Here is a 21,112-nt window from a genome sequence, read left to right on the forward strand (position 1 = left end):
ATGGAGTTCACCAGAGCTTCACAGGTTGCCAATGGAGTACTCTTCCACTCCTCCATGATGACATCACAGGACTCGCGCTCCTTCACCTTCCATTTAAGGATGCCCCACAGATGCTCACAGGGTCTGGAGACATGCTTGGCCAGTCCATCACCTTTACCCTTCTCTTCTTTAGCAAGGCAGTGGTCATCTGCGAGGTGTGTTTGGGGTCATTATGTTGGAATACTGCCCTGCGGCCCAGTGTCCAAAAGGAGGGGATCATGCTCTGCTTCAGTATGTCACAGTACATGTTGGCATTCATGGTTCCCTCAATGAGCTGTAGCTCCCCAGTGCCGGCAGCACTCATGCAGCCCCAGACCATGACACTCCCACTATACCATGCTTGACTTTAAGCAAGACACACTTGTCTTTGTACTCCTCACCTGGTTGCCGCCACACACGCTTGACACCATCTGAACCAAATAAGTTTATCTTGGTCTCATCAGACCACAGGACATGGTTCCAGTAATCCATGTCCTTAGTCTGCTTGTCTTCAGCAAACTGTTTGCAGGCTTTCTTGTGCATCATATTTAGAAGAGGCTTCCTACTGCATGGCTGTTGTCCCAGACCAATTTGATCCAGTATACGGTGCATGGTCTGAGCACTGACAGGCTGACCCCCCACAACATTCAACCTTTGTAGCAATGCTTGCAGCATGCATACGTCTATTTCCCAAAGACAACCTCTGGATATGATGCTGAGCAACTTCTTTGGTCGATTATGGCAAGGCCTGTTCTGAGTGGAACCTGTCCTGTTAAACCACTGTATGTCTTGGCCACTGTGCTGCAGCTCAGTTTCAGGGTCTTGGCAATCTTCTTATAGCCTAGGCCATCTTTATGTAGAGCAACAATCTTTTTTTTCAGATACTCGAAGAGTTCTTTGCCATGAGGTGCCATGTTGAACTTCAAGTGACCAGTATGAGAGTGAGATTGAGAGTGAGATCGAGACCGATAACACCAAATTTAACACCCCTGCTCCCCATTCACACCTAAGACATTGTAACACTAATGAGTCACATGACACCAGGAAGGGAAAAATGACAAAATTGGGCCCAATTTGAAAAGTGTCACTTAGGAGTGTACTCACTTTTGTTGCCAGTGGTTTAGACATTAATGGCTGTGTGTTGAGTTATTTTGAGGGGACAGCAAATTGACACTGTCATACAAGCTGTACTATCACTACTTTACATTGTAGCAAAGTGTCATTTCTTCAGTGTTGTCACATGAAAAGATATAATAAAATATTTATTTACAAAAATGTGAGGGGTGCACTCACTTTTTGTGAGATTACACACACATATACAAATACACACACATACACACACATATATATATATATAACATAATAATATATATATAATAATATGTGTGTATTTATATATACACACACATACACACAATTATATTGCCATTGCTGACTTGTGTTTAGAAGTGTCCAGGGATGTCATCCTGACTATGGCTTCACTATCTATTAATTTTCTGACCTAAAATGAACATGCAAAACGGAAATTCTTGATGCAGGGGAGAGTCTTGACTGAAGAAAAAAAAAAGCAGGAGTGCCACCGGGGGACCTAAGAATAGGAGCATCAGGGCTGCTCTGTGCAAAACCATTGCAGTTAAGTATACAATGTTTGTTATTTAAAAAATAAATGAAAAGGTTCCCTTTACAATTATTTTAAGACTTATACCATGCGTGCTGGCCTTGCCCCAAGATCATGCAATTTTGGGTAGCAGTTGTGCATTACACTACTTGCACCTGTCTTTATCGCAGGAATGGGCAATGTTTGGCCTTATAAATACACCTGTGTCAGAATTTCCAGAAAAGCATTCTGCATGAAGTGGCTTCTCTAAATAAAGAAACCCAGGTTTATTTTAAGGTTTGGGAGTCATTGATCCAAATGTTAATCATCGATGCTCAACAACTGATACCATTGAGTTTTTCAAAAGCATTGTGCTACCTAACCAGACTACTTCTAAATGAACCCAAAATTTTAAATTATGCCTTCTACCTAACCTATACAGGACAATCTTCCGGACTGGGGCCTCCTCATGTATTAAGTGTACAGCTGATGGATAACCACTCATGGTTTGACTGTTTGGCTGATTAACCGATTGGTTTTTTTTTTGCTGACCCTCCTTCTGGACCCCGATACTAGCCAGACTCGATTATGTGTTGTTGCACAACTAGTTATCTGTTACTTTACTGGCCAAATGTTGTGGCTATCCTTATTGTCAACTGCATGTTCTCTTTAAAGAGGAAGTAAACCCTTACAAACCACTTTGACCTACAGGTAAGCCTAGATTAAGGCTTACCTGTAGGTCCAAGAAATATCTCCTAAACCTATATGGTTTAGGAGATATTTGCCCGAAAACGGGCACCGCTGTCTACGGCGCATGCGCCGTAGACAGCGGCGCGCAGGCGCACTAAACGCGGCAGTTCCAAGAATGGAGCTGCCGCATTTGTCGACTCCCGTGCGCATGCGCAGGAGTGACGTCACCGCGGCTTTGCCGAATGACAGCGGCGGGGCTGCGAGACGCCACTCCCGTGCGCATGCGCGGGAGTGACGTCATCGCGGCTTCGCCGCTGTCATTCGGCGGAGCTGCGAGACGCCACAAGCAAGATGGATGCGGCGGACGACAGGGGACAGCGGCGACTTCGCTGGCTCCTGTGTCAGGTAAGTGACACATAATGGGCTACTATGCGATGCATAGTAGTCCATTATGCTTTACCTTTGCAGGGAAAAAAAGAGGAAGTAAACTCATCAGGGTTTACTTCCTCTTTAAGAAAAAAAAAACAACCTTTCTGTGTCCCTCAATGAATTTAAAAAGACCCTGCAACTGTTCACGATAAAGAAAACATTCAATCCTTTAAACAATAAAACGATACACACTTTTTTGGCATATGCAGTTATTTTGATACTAGGTTCAGACTTTGCACAGGGCCTAGACTCCCACCCCTCCTTGGATGCGCTGGCAAATGGCAGCACATCCAAGTCCCAAAAAAAGCTGTTGATTTTTTTGCCAGAAGCACATTTGTGCATTTTTAATGAGAGTTTTTTTAAGGTTACAACATTTTTTTTTTATATACCCATAACTAAATGCATAAACTAAGAACATAAGGCAATAATTTTTACAAGCTACTGTCTCAGTTACCATTCTCACTCCCTCTCCACGGCACAGAGCTTCGTAGGTCTCACGTTCAGGCAGATAATCTAGGGGCCTGGTGTAGACATCAGGGCGTGAGTTTTGTGGCTCAGTGTCCAATGTCTTGTTTACTTTCTCTTCACTTCTCTCTTTTTCTAGCATCTTTTCAAAATATCTGAGGTTCGTACCAGCTCGGTCATGGTTTGGATCTAGAATAAAAAAAATGGAAACAATTTTATAATAAATAGAAATGTTTTATAATAAAAAATACCTCAATACCAGCACGTTACATCCCCTTCCTCTTAGGCCATGTTTCAATTTTCAGTGCTTGGTCATACAATAGTGTCCCTAAAAGATTTTATAATTTTTTGGAGACAGGTAGAGCTTTTGTTTGGTGGTTTCTAACCACTTGTGGAGCTGCCGCCTGCAATGTACTGTGGATGGGCGAAATGCACAGGCAAACGAATGTACCCATACGTCGCTGCCTATTTTACAGGTTTAGGGCGCCCCCCTCCACCAGCACCTGCTGTGAGCCTGTCAGCAAGTCCCAGCCGAGGATTCATGGCAGCGACCTGCTGATCAGGTGTGCACAATCACAGCCCAGAGCTCTGTTTTAACAGTCAACACAGAGCTCTGTACAGAGGGAATGATCGCCTTGTTTCTCATCCCTGCAGGGATGAGAAACTAAGAGATCTATTAGTAAGAGCAGTACACTTTACACATAGTTAGGCACACATTTAACCCCTTGATCACCCCAGATGTTAACCCCTTCCCAGCCAGTGTCATTAGTACAATGGTGGTGTATAATATTATCACTGATCACTGCAATAATGTCACTGGTGATGTCTGTGGCAGTTAGTCAGTTCCCCCCAGCATCAGTTAGTATCAGATTTCCCGCTGTCCCATTATAAAACCCTGGGGTTTGGGTTCTTGGAGGACTGGGCCAACCTCTCAGTCGGGCAAAGTACTATAAAAAGGGACACACTGCACCTAAATGAGGAGGGTGCAGATGTGCTGGAAGTAAAGATGACCAAAAAGTTAGAGGGTTCCAGAGGTAGAGAAAAAGTATTGGGGGCATTAGTGGTAGGTTGAGTAAAACACATAAGCCCAAAAAAGTATAGTATCAAGACCTAGTTGCAATCTCGGAAAACTGAATAAAAGGACAGTATGCAACTAGTCTAAACTACGTGGCAAGTTCACCAATGCCATGAGCCTGACGGACACGATGGGTGAACTAGAGATATTGTTGTATGAGGAGTATTTGGATTTTGTGGGAATTTCATTATTGGCTGGCTACTATTCAAGGGTCTACCCTTTATCACAGGGATAGAGAGGGTAAAAGGCTGGGGGGGTATGCCTGTATATCAAGAATAATGTACAAGTAAATGTGAGAGATTACATCACTAACAGAGCTAGGAAGGAGGTGGAATTCTTATGGGTAGAGCTCCAAAGCGATGAAGCTAAGGGGAAAATAATACTGGGAGTATGCTATAGGAGGGTGAGGCAGACCTCCTATCACAATTTGGATTAGCAGCAAGGATGGGAAGGGTTTACATAATGGGGGATTTTAATTATACAGACATAGACTGGGCGGAGGGAACCAAGCATTCGTCTAAGGCTCACCAGTTCCTAAATGTCTTGCAGGACAATTTTATGGGTCAGATGGTAGACCCACCAATTAGAAATAAATCTACTGATTACCAATAATACAGACCTGATCATGGATGTGGAAATATGGGGTAATTTAGGAAACCGTGATCACATGTAATTTGGCTTCAGTATAAAATTACACAAATAGGAAACATAAGGGAAATACAAAGACTGAATTTCAAAAGAGCCAACTTTCTTAAACTATGAACCTTGCTAGAAGATATAAATTGGGATAAAATCTTAGGAACAAAGAACACGGAGGAGAGATGGGTTCACTTTAACCACATCCCGACCAGCGCACGACGATGTACGTCGACAGAATGGCACGGGCAGGCATATTGGCGTACATGTACGTCCAATATTCGTTGCCGCCGTGCCATCGGGAGCGCGCCGCCGGCGGCGCGCTCCCGCGCTGGTCGGGACCCCCGTGAGTCCGGTCGCGGGACCCGCGGACTCGATCGACGCGGGCATCCCCGCGATCGTCTCACGGAGCGGCCGAATGGAGGAAATGCTGTATAAACAACATTTTCCCATTCTGCCTAGCAACTAGTGACGCTGATCTCTGCTCCATGTGATTGGAGCAGAGATCAGTGTACACTAAATGACAGCCCAACCCCCCCACAGTTAGTAACACACCCCTAGGAACACTTAACCCCTACACTGCCACCCACTGGTTAACCCTTTCACTGCCAGTGTCATTTACACAGGAATCACTGCATTTATATAGCAGTGATTACTGTATAAATGACAATGGTCCCAAAAATGTGTCAAAAATGTCCGATGGGTCCCCCACAATGTCGCAGTCACAATAAAAAAAAATCGCAGATCGCCGCCATTACTAGTAAAAAAAAAAATAATAAAAAATTATTAATAAAAATGCTATAAAACTATCCCTATTTTGTAAACGCTATAACTTTTGCGCAAACCAATCAATAATCGCTTATTGCGATTTTTTTTACCAAAAATATGTAGAAGAATACGTATCGGCCTAAACTGAGGGAAAAAAATGTTTTTTTATATATTTTTGGGGGATATTTATTATTACAAAAAGTAAAAAATAATGCGTTTTTTTCAAAATTATCGCTCTATTTTTGTTTATAGCGCAAAAAATAAAAACCGCAGGGGTGATCAAATACCACCAAAAGAAAGCTCTATTTGTGGGAAAAAAAGGACGTTAATTTTGTTTGGGAGCCACGTCGCACGACCGCGCAATTGTCAGTTAAAGCGACGCAGTGCCGAATCGCAAAAAGTGGTCTGGTCTTTGACCAGCAAATTGGTCCGGTCTGAAAGTGGTTAAGAGCATATTAAATAAGGGCATTAGCCAGGGCAGGACTGGGAATAAAAGCCAGCCCTAGAAATAATTTCATACCAGCCCCAATAGCATTATTATACCAGCCCAACGTCATAACATCATTATTTTCTTGTTCACAAAAGGGAAAACCTTACATTTTAAAGCACATTTGAAGAGTGTATTATATATAGGTAAGAGAGACGTGGAATTTTACAAACAGCACCAATTGTTTACTGGCAAAAAATCATGGCATTTACCGTCACATTTTATACTGACACTGCAAAAAAAAAGGTGCCAAAAATTGCAATTTTCAGCGCAAAATATCAATATTTACACTATAAACATGTAGCTAAAGCTATCAGCAATGTGTTTAACTTAAACAAAAGTCAAAAAACATATTTCTCCATTTACATGAAGGTCAGATTAATATAACCCAGCACAGAGTTCCCCCTTATATCAGAAGGATTCCCCCTTTACAGTGCCAGGGAACATAAAGGGGAACATTGTAGATTACAATCTAAGCAAGAACTCTGATATAAAAAGGGGGGCACTGGTGACCAGAGACCCCCACATATCAGAGTCCACTGCATTCCCCTTTACATCAGAGTTCTCACTTACATCAGGGTCTGCAGCATTGCCCTTTACATCAGAGTTCCCCCTTGCACTGTAAGGTGGAATCCTGCAGACTATGATGTAAAGGGGAACTCTGGGAATGTGGGGAGGACTCTGATGACCTTCCGCAGAAAGAAAACACTAAGATAAGGGGGTTTAATAATACAAGGGGGAAACCTTTATATCAGTGCCCCCTTAATAAATTGTATTGACCCCCCCCCCCCTTTAGGCTGGCCTGGTGACGCTGTAACTAACCTCCTCTCAGGTACACCATGCAGGGTTCAGTCAGTTGACTTCAGCTCGGTGGCTCTGGTTTTATCCTATAGTTTCCTCTCCACAGTCCATACATGTCTGACTTCTCCCATGAACCCCATCCTGGCAGCACTCCCACTCTTGACTCCTCTCCAGGGGAGGTCAGAGGCTGCCGAGGGGACGAAAGGGGAGGTCAGAGGCTGCAGAGGGGGGGGGGGGACAGGAGGTCAGAGGCTGCAGAGGGGGGGTACAGGAGGTCAGAGGCTGCAGGGGAGGGCAGGAGGTCAGAGGCTGCAGGGGAGGAGGGCAGGAGGTCAGAGGCTGCAGGGGAGGAGGGCAGGAGGTCAGAGGCTGCAGGGGAGGGCAGGAGGTCAGAGGCTGCAGGGGAGGGCAGGAGGTCAGAGGCTGCAGGGGAGGGCAGGAGGTCAGAGGCTGCAGGGGAGGGATGGAGGTCAGAGGCTGCAGGGGAGGGCAGGAGGTCAGAGGCTGCAGGGGAGGGCAGGAGGTCAGAGGCTGCAGGGGAGGGCAGGAGGTCAGATGCTGCAGGGGGGCAGGAGGTCAGAGGCTGCAGGGGGGGGCGACAGGAGGTCAGAGGCTGCAGGGGGGGGGCGACAGGAGGTCAGGGGCAACAGGGCGGGCGGACAGGAGGTCAGAGGCTACAGGGCGGGCGGACAGGAGGTCAGAGGCTACAGGGCGGGCGGACAGGAGGTCAGAGACTACAGGGCAGGCGGAAAGGAGGTCAGAGGCTACAGGGCGGGCGGACAGGAGGTCAGAGGCTACAGGGCAGGCGGACAGGAGGTCAGAGGCTACAGGGCGGGCGGACAGGAGGTCAGCGGCTACAGGGCGGGCGGACAGGAGGTCAGCGGCTGCAGTGGGGGCGGACAGAAGTTCAGCGGCTGCAGTAGGGGCGGACAGAAGGTCAGCGGCTGCAGTGGGGGCGGACAGGAGGTCGGCGGCTGCAGGGGGGGCGGACAGGAGGTCGGCGGCTGCAGGGGGGGCGGACAGGAGGTCGGCGTGTGCGGGGGGGGGGGGCGGACAGAAGGTCGGCGGCTGCGGGGGGGGCGGACAGAAGGTCGGCGGCTGCGGGGGGTGGACAGGAGGTCAGAGACTGTGGGAGGGGGGGCGGACAGGAGGTCAGAGGCTGTGGGGGGGGGGGCGGACAGGAGGTCAGAGGCTGTGGGGGGGGGCGGACAGGAGGTCAGAGGCTGTGGGGGGGGGGCGGACAGGAGGTCAGCGGCTGCGGGGGGGCGGACAGGAGGTCAGAGGCTGTGGGGGGGGGGGCGGACAGGAGGTCAGAGGCTGTGGGGGGGGCGGACAGGAGGTCAGAGGCTGCGGGGGGGGCGGACAGGAGGTCAGAGGCTGCGGGGGGGCGGACAGGAGGTCAGAGGCTGCGGGGGGGGCGGACAGGAGGTCAGAGGCTGCGGGGGGGCGGACAGGAGGTCAGAGGCTGCGGGGGGGCGGACAGGAGGTCAGAGGCTGCGGGGGGGCGGACAGGAGGTCAGAGGCTGCGGGGGGGTGGGGGGTGGACAGAAGGTCAGCGGCTGCGGGGGGGGCGGACAGGAGGTCAGAGGCTGCGGGGGGCGGACAGGAGGTCAGAGGCTGCGGGGGGGGCGGACAGGAGGTCAGAGGCTGCGGGGGGTGGACAGGAGGTCAGAGGCTGCGGGGGGGTGGACGGGAGGGCAGAGGCTGCGGGGGGTGTACGGGAGGGCAGAGGCTGCGGGGGGTGTACGGGAGGGCAGAGGCTGCGTGGGGTGTACGGGAGGGCAGAGGCTGCGTGGGGTGTACGGGAGGGCAGAGGCTGCAGGGGGGGCAGACAGGAGGTCAGAGGCTGCGGGGGGTGGACAGGAGGTCAGAGGCTGCGCGGAGCATACGGGAGGTCAGAGGCTGTGGAGGGGGGACAGGAGGTCAGAGGATGCGGGGGGGACAGGAGGTCAGAGGGTGGGGGGGACAGGAGGTCAGAGGATGCGGGGGGGGCAGGAGGTCAGAGGATGCGGGGGGGGCAGGAGGTCAGAGGATGCGGGGGGGGCAGGAGGTCAGAGGATGCGGGGGGGGCAGGAGATCAGAGGATGCGGGGGGGGCAGGAGATCAGAGGATGCGGGGGGGGCAGGAGATCAGAGGATGCGGGGGGGCAGGAGATCAGAGGATGCGGGGGGGGGGCAGGAGATCAGAGGATGCGGGGGCGGGGGGGCATTCAGGAGGTCAGAGGCTGCGGGGGGGTGTTCAGGAGGCCAGAGGCTGCGGGAGGAGGGGGTATTCAGGAGGTCAGAGGCTGCGGGGGGGATGTAGGAAGGGGCACACGCTATCAGAAGAGAGATTTCACTGAGCGCTGCTTTACTTTTAAAAATGGCACCACTCAGCGCCATCGTGTCACTGTGCATGCACCCACCTTTCCGAAAATTGCCAAGTGTGTTCGGGCTCGGCCTGAGCACAGCTAGCTTCGGGAACAGCGCTGGCGCCTGCGCAGTTTCATGTCGGCCTGGCCCCACAGCCATATTTTTTTCAAGCGCTGCTGTCCTCACAGCGGCCCCAGGGGCAGCCAGGCAGCCGGCCCACTGGGAAATTTCCTGTTATCTCGGTAGGCCAGTCCGGCCCTGGCCCAGTGCATCCCATTGGGTGATAAATTTAAGCCTCGATGGCTTAATGCCAATGTAAAAATGCATATAAAAGCAAAAGAGAATGCCTTGAAAGGTTGAGGGATCATCATTGGCATTCAAACTTTATAAAGAATGCAACAAGAAATGTAAGGGTGCAATTAGGGCAGCTAAGATAGAGCACGAAAGACACGTAGCGTGAGAGAGTTAAAAAAATCCCAAGAAATATTTTACGTATGTAACAGTGGCGTAACTAGAACCTTCAGGGCCCCGATGCAAGAAACCATGAAGGGCCCCCCTGAACCCCAGCCAGGGCCCTTCCCTCCGAGATCCGGCGGTGGAACTCCAGGGCGTGGTCACAGGTATGACCTTTGTGAGCCCTGTAGTTCCACCACTGGTATCAGTATTTTTATTTTTTTTATTTTTAGGTGCCCCATTGGGGGACTGTCCCTAGGCAGGATGGGGTCCCCGTCCCCAGAAGAGATGAGGTCCTTTTCTCCAGGGCAGATGAAGTTACTGCCCCCAGGTGAGAAGGGGTCCCTGTCCCCAGGGGAGGTGGGGGTCCCTGTCCCCACGTGAGAAGGGGTCCCTGTCCCCAGGGGGAGATGGAGGGGTTATGTAATGGTGTGTGGAGGATGGGGTCCTCTCACTCACCATGACCAAGCTGTAGGCCGCGCACTCATCCATGTTGGCTTGGGCTCCATCCAGTGTGCTGGACGGGCGATCAGCATATCTCCCAGAAAGACCTTTCATCATCTGTGTATGATGGGGAGGAGGGGGGCTGGCAGACAAGCCTGCAGTGTCCTCCGGGGAGTCGGTTCTCATAGGGCTGCACTGCATCTGTGTGCATAAAGTTTGTTTACCCGGGAGAATTATGCAGTGCAGTGTGGGCCGGACTCAGGGGGGGCGGGACTCTGGCTGGGGAGAACAGACATCGGACTGAGCGGCAATGCATGGAGCAGAAGAGGGGTACTCTGAGGAGCCGGCTGAGGACACAGGTCATGCGGGGAATGCACAACTAAAGAGCAGCCAGTGCGATAGTCGAGCATGGAGCTCTGCTAGTCACCCTCCACCTCCAGCCACCCGTGTGCATGGTGCACTGGTACCCCTAGCTGTCTATGCTGCTGTCGGCCATATGTAGAGGGGGCTGCATGGGCCCCCTGCATCACAGGGCCCAGTTGCGGTCGCCACTGCTGCACCCCCTATAGTTACGCCCCTGGTATGTAAACAGTAAAAGAAGGAGAAGAACAGACCATACTGGCCCCATAAAGAATGAGCACGAACATTTGGTTACAAAGGATGGGGAGATTATTATTATACATGATTTATAGAGCGCCAACAGTTTATGCAGCGCTTTGCAATGTAGAGGAGGAACAGCACAATTACAGTACAGTTGTATACAGTTCAATACAGAAGGGACAGGAGAGCCCTGCTCCTAGAGCTTACATTCTAAAGGGGGGGGGGAAGGAAATAGATGCGTGGAATGATTTGATAGGGTGGCTTGGGGAAAGTTGTGGGTGTGGGATAGGCTTCCCTGAATAAGTGAGTTTTCAGGGATCTCCTAAAGGTGAACAGGTTAGGGGCTGATCAGAAATACCGGGGCAGGGAGTTTCAGAGGATGGGAGAGGCTCTGGAGCAGTCCTGAAAGTGAGCATGGTAGGAGATGGCGAAGGTCTTGAATTTATTCTTCTCCTCAGTCTTCACGAGGGAACCGGGGGGCTTTAGTAACCAAAACTGCAGTGTCCATCCTCGTGACATAACACAGGAAGCACCCTCATGGCCAACAGAGGACAGAATTAGAATTAGACTTGGACCCGAGGGTACTTAGGGAACTCAGTCAAGTAATTGGCAGACCATTGTTCCTAATTTTTACTGACAGTCTACTGACTGCAATTGGATTGGAGAGAAGCCAATGTAGCACCAATATTTAAAAAGGGCCCCAAATATATTCCTGGGAATTACAGACCAGTTAGCCCAACATCAATAGTATGCAAGCTCTTGGAGGGGATGATAAGGGGCTATATACAAGATTTTAGTAATGAAAACTGTACCATTTGCGGTAATCAGCATGAATTCATGAAGAATCGTTCTTGCCAAACCAATCTATTAACCTCCTATGAGGAGGTGAGTTGCCATCTAGATAAAGGAAGGCCCGCAGACATGGTGTATCTGGATTTTGCAAAAGCATATGACACAGTACCCCATAACCTTTACTGTGCCAAGTAAGGTCCGTTGGCATGGACCATAGGGTGAGTACATGGATTGAAAACTGGCTACAAGGGCGAGTTCAGAGGGTGGTGATAAATGGGGAATACTCAGAGTGGTCAGGGGTGGGGACCCTGTGCTGGGACCAATCCTATTTAAATTTGTTCATAAACAACTTGGAGGATGGGGCAAACAGCTCAATCTCTGTATTTGCAGAAAATCCTAAGCGAAGCAGGCCAATAACTTCTTTGCAGGATGTGGAAACCTTGCAAGAAGATCTGAACAAATTAATGGGGTGGGCGACTACTTGGCAAATGAGGTTTAGATGTAGAAAAATGTAAAAAAATGCATTTGGGTGACAAAAATATGAATGCAATCTTTACACTAGGGGGAGAACCTCTGGGGGAATCTAGGATGGAAAAGGACCAGGGGGTCCTAGTAGATAATAGGCTCAGCAATGGCATGCAATGCCAAGCTCCTGCTAACAAAGCAAACAGAATATTGGCATGCATTAAAAAAGTAATTAACTCCAGGGATAAAGGGATAATTCCCCCACTCTACAAGACTCTTGTCCGCCTGCACCTGGAGTATGCTGTCGAGTTCTGGGCACCAGTCCCCAGGAGGGACGTACTGGAAATGGAGCGAGTACAAAAAAGGGCAACAAAGCTAATAAAGGGTCTGGAGGACATTAGTTATGAAGAAAAATTGCGAGAACTAAACTTATTCTCTCTGGAGAAGAGACGCTTGAGAGGGGGTAGAATTTCAAATTTACAAATACCATACTGGTGACCCCACAATATGGATAAAACTTTTCAGGGAAGGGAGTTTAACAAGACAACTCATTAAAATTAGAAGAAAAGAGGCTTAACCTTAAACTGCGTAGAGGGTTCTTTACTGTAACAGCGGCAAGGATGTGGAATTCCCTTCCACAGGCAGTGGTCTCAGCAGGGGGCATCGATAGTTTCAAAAAAACTATTAGATAAGCACCCGAACAACTGCAGCATACAGGGATATACAATGTAATACTGACATATGATCACACACATAAGTTGGACTTGATTGACTTGTGTCGTCATCGACGATAAAAAGACGATTTACATTGAAACTACAGAAGTGCACTTTCACAGGCAGCGATTAGCTGCCTGTGTTATCTACTATCTGCTAAGATTAAGTTGACTCTGAGGGTTTACAACCACTTTAACCGCTTTCCGACCGCCTCACACCGATATACGTCGGCAGAAGGGCATGTACAGGCAAAACAAATCACATACCTGTACGTTGTCCATTAAGAGGCGGCGGAGGCTCACGCGCCGCCGGCCTTGCGCTCATGTGCCCGCGGGAATCTCCACGAGTCCAGTCACGGGTCCCGCGGACTCGATCGCCGTGGGGATACCCGCGATCTCCTCACGGAGAGGAAGAACGGGGTGATGCTAAAGTAAATAAGCATCTCCCTGTTCTGCCTAGCAACAGTGACACTGATCTCTTCTCCCTGTGATTGGAGCAGTGATCTGTAAAACACAGCCACATCCCCCACAGTTAGCAACAGGCCCCTAGGACACACTTAACCCCCATACTGCCACCTAGTGGTTAACCCCTTTACTGCCAGTGTAATTTACACAGGAATCAGTGCATTTGTATAGCACTGATTGCTGTATAAAGGACAATGGTCCCAAAAATGTCCGATGTGTCCGCCATAATGTCGCAGTCAAGATAAAAATTTCTATATATATATATTTTTATATAAATGTCATAAAACTATTTTTATTTTCTTTAAAAACAAAAAATTTTCATATTATCAGGTTTTCTTTTTTTAACCACACGCAGCATATGCATACAACAAATTTCACCCCAAAATACATTCTGATACTTTTCCCAAGTATGGCAATACCACATGTGTGAGACTTTTACACAGCCTGGCCACATACAGAGGCCCAACATTAAAGTAGCACCTTCAGGTGCTTTATGAACATAAATTACACACCAATTACAATTTTGAAGGCCCTGGAGCACCAGGATAATGGAATTACCCACAAATTACCCAATTTTGGAAAGCACACACCCCAACTTATATTCTATGAAGCACGTTGAGTCTTTTGAACGGTTAATTTCTTTCCAGAAGTTTTTGGAAAATGTGGGGGGGAAAAAAAAAGAACTTTTTTTTTTACACAAAATTGGCAATTTATAAGATATTTCTAACAAATAGCATACACCCCAAAATACGTTCTGCTACTCTTCCCAAGTATGGCGATACCACATGTGAGACTTTTACACAGCCTGGCCACATACAGAGGCCCAACATTGAAATAGTACCTTCAGGCGTTCTAGGAGCATAAATTACACATCCCATTTCATTCCTACCTATCACAATTTTGAAGGTCCTTGAGCACCAGGACAGTGGAATTACCCACAAAATGACCCCAATTTTGGAAAGCAAAAACACACCAATGTATATTCTATGAGGCATGGGCTGCAGACAGGTTCTCGGGTACTCTGATGGGCTGGTGACAGGTACTCGGGTACTCTGATGGGCTGGTGACAGGTACTCGGGTACTCTGATGGGCTGGTGACAGGTACTCGGTTACTCTGATGGGCTGGTGACAGGTACTCGGTTACTCTGATGGGCTGGTGACAGGTACTCGGGTACGCTGATGACAGGTACTCGGGTACGCTGATGACAGGTACTCGGGTACGCTGATGACAGGTACTCGGGTACGCTGATGACAGGTATTCGGGACTCTGAAGGGTGGTGACAGGTACTCAGATGGACTGTGACAGGTACTCAAAATCAAATAATAGTTCCCCTGAGAAAGAATAATTGAGAATCAAAATGGAGCTAAGAATCGAGGACCTATACCTATGTCTAACATACAAGGGAACTATAATTCATATAATATCCCGAATCAAAAATAGAGATGGAACAGTAACAATAACTGGAAAAAAACGTTCTGGAAAAATAATGGGCAAAACAATAACTCTAATTACCAAACAAGGCCTTATTATCAATCTCCATATAGAAGGAGAAGATCTCCCACACCTCCATGGAGGAATGACTATCACCCAGGTGAAACAAGAAGAGATGATAGAATGAGAGGAGATAATAGATACCATCATTATGAGAGAACCGATAGACCATCATATAACAACTATTATAATGCCCCTGTGCACAATAGGTTTGAACAACTAAGAAGGCAAAAGGAAAAGGGGAGAATCTCCATGCTCCCCACGGTACCAACAAGAAGGTTTTAGACGTGAATGAACTCCTTACTGTTTTTTTAGAGAGAAGACATGGGGAGTCTCCAAGATGCTACCACTCGGAACGGGAAAGGAGGGAGATCAGACGTACCCAGATCCCAAATCAGGAAGAAATACGAAAAAAGAGGGGAGGGGACGCACCATGAAACATTGCGGGATCGAGAAAGAGAGGATCACTAGAGAAGAACCTCAAGGAGATCAATAGAGAAAAGAACCGGAAGATACTAAATACGAGAAGAGGATGCCAAGCAGGGGTCAAAAAACAAAACGAAAAAGAGAATAGTAGGTGAGGGGATCATAAATATTAGTGGGGTTGAATTAACAAAGGATGAAATAAAAGTGTCGGATAAGGGATTAAAATTTGCTCCCAAAAAGAATCTTAACAAAATTTAATACATATGTGGACATTAATAAATTTACTAGAAATTTACATATAAACAATTATATGTTAAGTAACCCAGGAGATGGTAGGGGAATGAATGTCCCTGATACCAATGGTATTCTTTTTTTAGCAATTTTCGTAACAAATATCTCTTCAACCCCCCTCCGGCGAAAGATGGAAATATTGAACTCTTCAAAAAAATTATCCTGTAGGACCTTGAGGATTTGAAAAGAAAAAAAGGCCTATGACTCAGGAGATATAAAAAGTGAGATCAAAAAATTGAAAGCGAGAAAAGAGATTGTAATATGGCAGGTGGACAAAGGAGGCACCATAGTCATTCAATCTAAGGAAGCCTATAAAATGAAATGAATAGGCAGTTGAGTGATGTAGAAACCTACCAGAAGCTGCCTAGTAATCCTATATGAAATATAAGAGAAAAACTTGCTAGAGTGATACAGAAGGGAGTCCGAAAAGGTTTACTTAAATAAACAAAAAAAAATAAAAATATCTCTTACCAAACACATGTAGAATCCCAGTAATTTATACATTACCAAAGAGCCATAAGGATAAAAATAAACTTCCAGGAAGACCCACTGTTAATGGGATAAAATCTGTTAGTGTGAGGATTGGTGAATATATCGACTGTTTTTTACAGCCAGTCATGACAAAAACCAGATCCTATTTGCGAGACACCAAGCATCTCATCCAATTATTGAATGACGTTACCCTGACTGAAGAGTCTGTGTATATGGCAACTGTTGACGTTACGTCACTCTATACGATTATTAAGCATGAAGAGGCCATCCAGGCTACCAAGTGGGCTCTGAGAAGCCTGAACGATTTGAAATGCATACAACTGAGGTTTTTTCTTGGACTGCTTGAGGTATAGTTTAGAGTCAAATTACTTTTGGTATGAGAAATTGTATTTCAAAAAGGTTTGTGGCATCGCAATGGGCGCAAAGTTTGCGCCAAGTGTAGCTAACCTGTACATGGCAGAGTGGGAGGAAGAGGCGCTATAAAAAAAATTTCCGACACAACTCATACCATTCAAATGTTATATAGATGATATCGTCATTGTTTAGAGTGGGGATAAAGAAGGTCTTATTGATTTTTTGTATGGCCTAAATGATAATGAGAAGAATATCAAGTTGACATGGGAGATAAGTAATGAGGAAATCCATTTCCTAGACCTAGCGATTAAGAAAGATGAAGGGAAATTTATCACCCAGACCTACTTTAAATCCGTGGACAGAAACAGCTACTTTTTACCTGTTGATAGTTGTCACTATGGACCATGGCAAAATAACATACCAAAGGGACAATTTATTCAATTAGGACAAAATTGTAAAACAAAAGAAACGTTTATGAATCATGCGGAGGCTATTGGAGAGAGATTTGTGCAAAAAGGCTATTGTCCGGAAATTATCAGTGAAAGAATCGGAGATGTGGTGGTGTTGGACAGAGAGAAACTGATACAAGATAGCAATACAGAAAATAATAATACACTATTCCTTGTGATGGATTTCAATGTCCAACATAAACAAATTAAGAGAATAGTTAATAAATACTGAGATATTATTATGGCAGGCCGCCATCTTAGTGCTATTCTTCCTCAAAAGCCTAGATTCACTTATCAGAGGGCTCCTACCCTCAGAGACCGCCTAGCACGAAATGTACTTGATCCTCCCACCAGGAAGAATTTTTCCCTTTTTGAGGGAAAAGGATATTATCCTTGCAAAAAATTTTATACTTGCCACCATGCCAATGAAATTAAGAAAAATAAATCTAGTTTTATTTCTGGAGTGACCACGAAAGAATATCCAATAGAGGACTTTATATCATGTCGGACTGAGGGGGTGGTGTATTTATTAGAATGCCCTTGCCAAATCCCGTATATCGGCAGAACGGAAAGGGAACTCTGGAAGAGATTAGGAGAGCATGTTCAAAACATAAAGAAGGACATAAAAATACAATAAAAATACATACATTAACTCCTTTAGGTCATAACGTTGAATACGATCTCAACTGTTTTATCTCTAATTATTAGCCCGTTTTTTTATCCTTGGATTTTCCCCCCTCTTTTCTGTCTTTATTGTGGTTGAATTGATTATAGCGATCAGCCTGGTTCTATTTCTTCCTGTTTATTCCTTGGATGCTTTTTATTGGAGTTTTTATTACCTTCATTATGTGATTTTTTTATCCCAGTTATTAACCATTTACATTATGTGCACTTATGGGGAATCTAGTTTTTGTTTTATAAGTTTCTAGGATTGTAATTTTACCTAGTAACCACTAGATGTCCTTTGTGGCTTACTGTTCTACTCCTGTAGTTATCTGATCGGTCACCACTAGATGGAGCTGTTCTATGTGGATTTTATATACATTTATTTTATCTTAATTCATCTATTTTTTATATTTACCTATTGCCAGAGGAGGCTCTAGGCCAGGGGTGCCCAACCAGTGGCCCGGGGGCCATATGTGGCCCACGACCTCCTGCTCTGGGATGGTGGTTTGACAAGCCCAGATCGCAGGTTGCCAACCCACCATCCCAGAGCATCAGTGTTGTGAATGAAGCCGGCGGTAGAGAAAGTAAGAAGCTGCAGAGCCGCATAAGCTAATGCTTCCTGTATAGCGCCAGCTCCTGTCACAATCAATACCAAATGCACTCTGCCTGGGACAGCAACAGCCGGGGGAAAACTGAATGGAAGATTGATATTAAAGGTGTGTTTGTTACTGAAATCAGTGTATATATGGGCATATCTGTTCTTCAGTGGTTACTAGGCTGCTGTTAAACTAATCCTACACATGGGGGTTACCTGCACTGAGCCATAGACTTCTGTTACCTGTGGGTTTGGTGCGCTTTCAGAAAGTGCACTATACCATCAGGATGTAATAGAAGTCTATGGCAAAGTGCAGCTAACCTGCAGGAAAGCCACAGGTGCACATGGCGCATCAGTGTGAAAGCAGCCTTAGGACCCAATCGGACCCTCCATTCACCTCTGTCCATTTACTCCTAAAAAAAAAAAAAAGGGAAGGGGAACCGTCCCTTCCATCAGATTGAATTGGAGGGCCCATAGAATAGTATGGGCTGTGTCCATATCCGTTCTGCATATGCAGCGTACATACAGATCTGTCATCCGCCCATTACCCTTATTTTGGCCCACGACCAGTTACCAAGTCGCTTCAATGGCCCTCGCTCTTCCAAAGGTTGGGCACCCAGGCTCTAGGCTTTGTGAGGCCTTAGGCAAAACCTAGACATGAGGCCCCACTCACGTCCATAATGGCAAAAATAATTCAAGCGATAAAATTAATTAACTGTATAAATTACATATATCAAGAGCTTTAAAGTGCTGGTGTCAGCACTGTCTATCTCGGTGCTGGTGTCGGTGCTCTCTATTTCGGTGCTGGTGTCGGTGCTCTCTATCTCGGTGCTGGTGTCGGTGCTCTCTATTTCGGTGCTGGTGTCGGTGCTCTCTATCTCGGTGCTGGTGTCGGTGCTCTCCATCTCGGTGCTGGTGTCGGTGCTCTCCATCTCGGTGCTGGTGTTGGTGCTCTCTATCTCGGTCCTGGTGTTGGTGCTCTCCATCTCAGTCCTGGTGTTGGTGCTCTCCATCTCAGTCCTGGTGTCGGTGCTCTCTATCTCAGTCCTGGTATCGGTGCTCTCTATCTTGGTGCTGATATCCATGTTCTCTATATATGTGCTGGTGTCAGTGCTCTCTATCTTGGTGCTAGTGTCAGTGAATGAGATAGCAGTGGAGAAGCCAATCAGCAGGCAGTGCCAACGCAGGATGTGGAGCACCCGGCCCACCATGGCTGAGGATCAGCACTGGACTGGGACCTCCCAATCCCCCCACAGTGGAGCCCTGAATAGGCGAGGTTAATGACAGGGTAGAGGGAGGGGTCAGGGGCTGCCAATTACAGGTGGGCACACTGGGACACTGACACAGGACTGAGTTGCCCTTACTGTTAGTGACACATGATCAGGAGGAAAGGAGTGGAGGGAATGAGACAGGGAGTGGATATAAAGACCAGTCTCTGGCTGTGGCTTAGGTATTCTGCAGCAACATGGATGGGTGGGCAGGCTCTCTCATGTTGGTGGTTGCTGGCTGCAGAAAGTGGTTGTGGCATGGTAGCTGTGCCTCTCCCTGCAGCTGGAGCCCCGGATCCCCTCCCGCTGATTGACAGCCCCAGAGGGTGGCCCGGATACCTCTTCTCTCCGACCTTCCCTTCCATCGGCTCCATACAGTGCTAGTGAGGCCTCCTCCGCGGTACCTTCCTCTTCCTCCTTCCCTCCTCGCCACTTCCTGCCAGATGCCTCCTCTGGGTATGCGGGGACCACTCCATTGAATACTCCAGGGGTAGGGGGTGATGGTTGGGGGGGTGCGATCTGTGTCTCCAGAGCAGCGGGAAATGCGTTCTGGCTGTTGGAATCTCCTCTCCTTCTCCTTCCCCGGACAACACAGCACTGGCCTCGCCTCCTCCCCAAGACACAACTATGCTCCATCTCCTCTCTCCACTGCCTGCCTGTGTAGCTCACAGTCAATGTTAACCTGCTGCTGGCCAGAGCTCTACACCGCAGTGGCATTGTTGTCAGCAATTGTCTTCAATTAGGCAGTCGCGAGGCCCCTGTGAGTGTGAGGCCTTAACCGACCACCTTATTTGCCTAATTAGAGAGCCTCCTCTGCCTATTGCTTCATTTTTATTATTTCTATAGATTCATCTATGGTATTAGGATCATGTTCCAGTTGTATGAGATATGTTTCCCATTTGTTTTTTGCCAGATTGATGATCTATTTTCTTCCTGGCTTTTATTATGGACCCTATATAAAGACACCTGTCACCTGACTCCATCACCCTTTGATAAAGTCACATGAGCAGTGATGCAATGCGTCAGGGAGGAGTCAGGTGTTGTCAGTTCCAGTCACGGCCGAGACCAGGAAGTACTGTGTTCAGCACGGTTTTATCTATACTTTTGATGTAAGCATATATATTGTTTTACTTCTTAAATCCGTATTAAACTACTGCACAATGGGGATGCTTTTCTTCTTCACATGCCCTAATACTACACCTGCTGAGTTGAAAGTTCCCCATTAGTGATCCATTGTGTGCTGTGACAATCGGAGGAGATCAATCAACTGCTGGCTTACCATTGCCTTCAGATTACAAGCTCATTCTGACCTTAAGGGGTCTTCTTTGGAGGTAAGAGGCTAGTGGAAACGTGTGGACCTCCACAGATTGCTGCCGATTGGATTGGAGGAATCTGAAATCGATCACTTTCTACATATGCACTTTATGCCTTCTATATGAACTGTTTGATAAAGATTCAGTACATTCACGTTTGCACTTTACTGCACTGATTGGACATTCTTTTTTACACTGATTTATATCATTTTGCATTTTATGAGATTTTTTGCACTTTAGTGATTTTCTTTTAGAATGTATGTGTTTTTATGTTATGTATGGTCCTGTTTGCACCTTTATGCACTTTAGGCCTACTTATTCGTATTGGATCCTTCCTGCACTTTATATGAAGAGTGTGGTGCGTTATGCGATTCTATACAATTTTTCCTCACAATTTATTGGTTTTGTGATTGCTATCCACTTCTATGTATTTTATGTGGTTGCTATCCACTCTTTGCAATTTATGTGAAGATTTTGGCACTTTATGCAATTCTATGCAACCTTTTTCACTTTATGC

At 47.0% G+C, this 21,112-nt stretch overlaps 1 protein-coding gene across 3 annotated transcripts in view; it reads right to left on the bottom strand.

Annotated features, from left to right (window-relative positions):
* P4HA2 (prolyl 4-hydroxylase subunit alpha 2) overlaps positions 1–21,112 on the bottom strand; it is a 190,094-nt gene that overhangs the window by 74,784 nt on the left and 94,198 nt on the right. For all 3 annotated transcript variants that reach the window (XM_077473270.1, XM_077473271.1, XM_077473272.1), the window contains exon 7: positions 3,189–3,388. In XM_077473270.1, coding sequence (XP_077329396.1) covers positions 3,189–3,388 — 200 coding nt within the window. The remainder of the gene's footprint in view (positions 1–3,188; positions 3,389–21,112) is intronic.

Source organism: Lithobates pipiens, unplaced genomic scaffold (genome assembly GCF_037356315.1).
Source record: "Lithobates pipiens isolate NorthernLeopardFrog02 unplaced genomic scaffold, aLitPip1_a1.2 Scaffold_8, whole genome shotgun sequence".
NCBI classification, from domain to species: domain Eukaryota; kingdom Metazoa; phylum Chordata; class Amphibia; order Anura; family Ranidae; genus Lithobates; species Lithobates pipiens.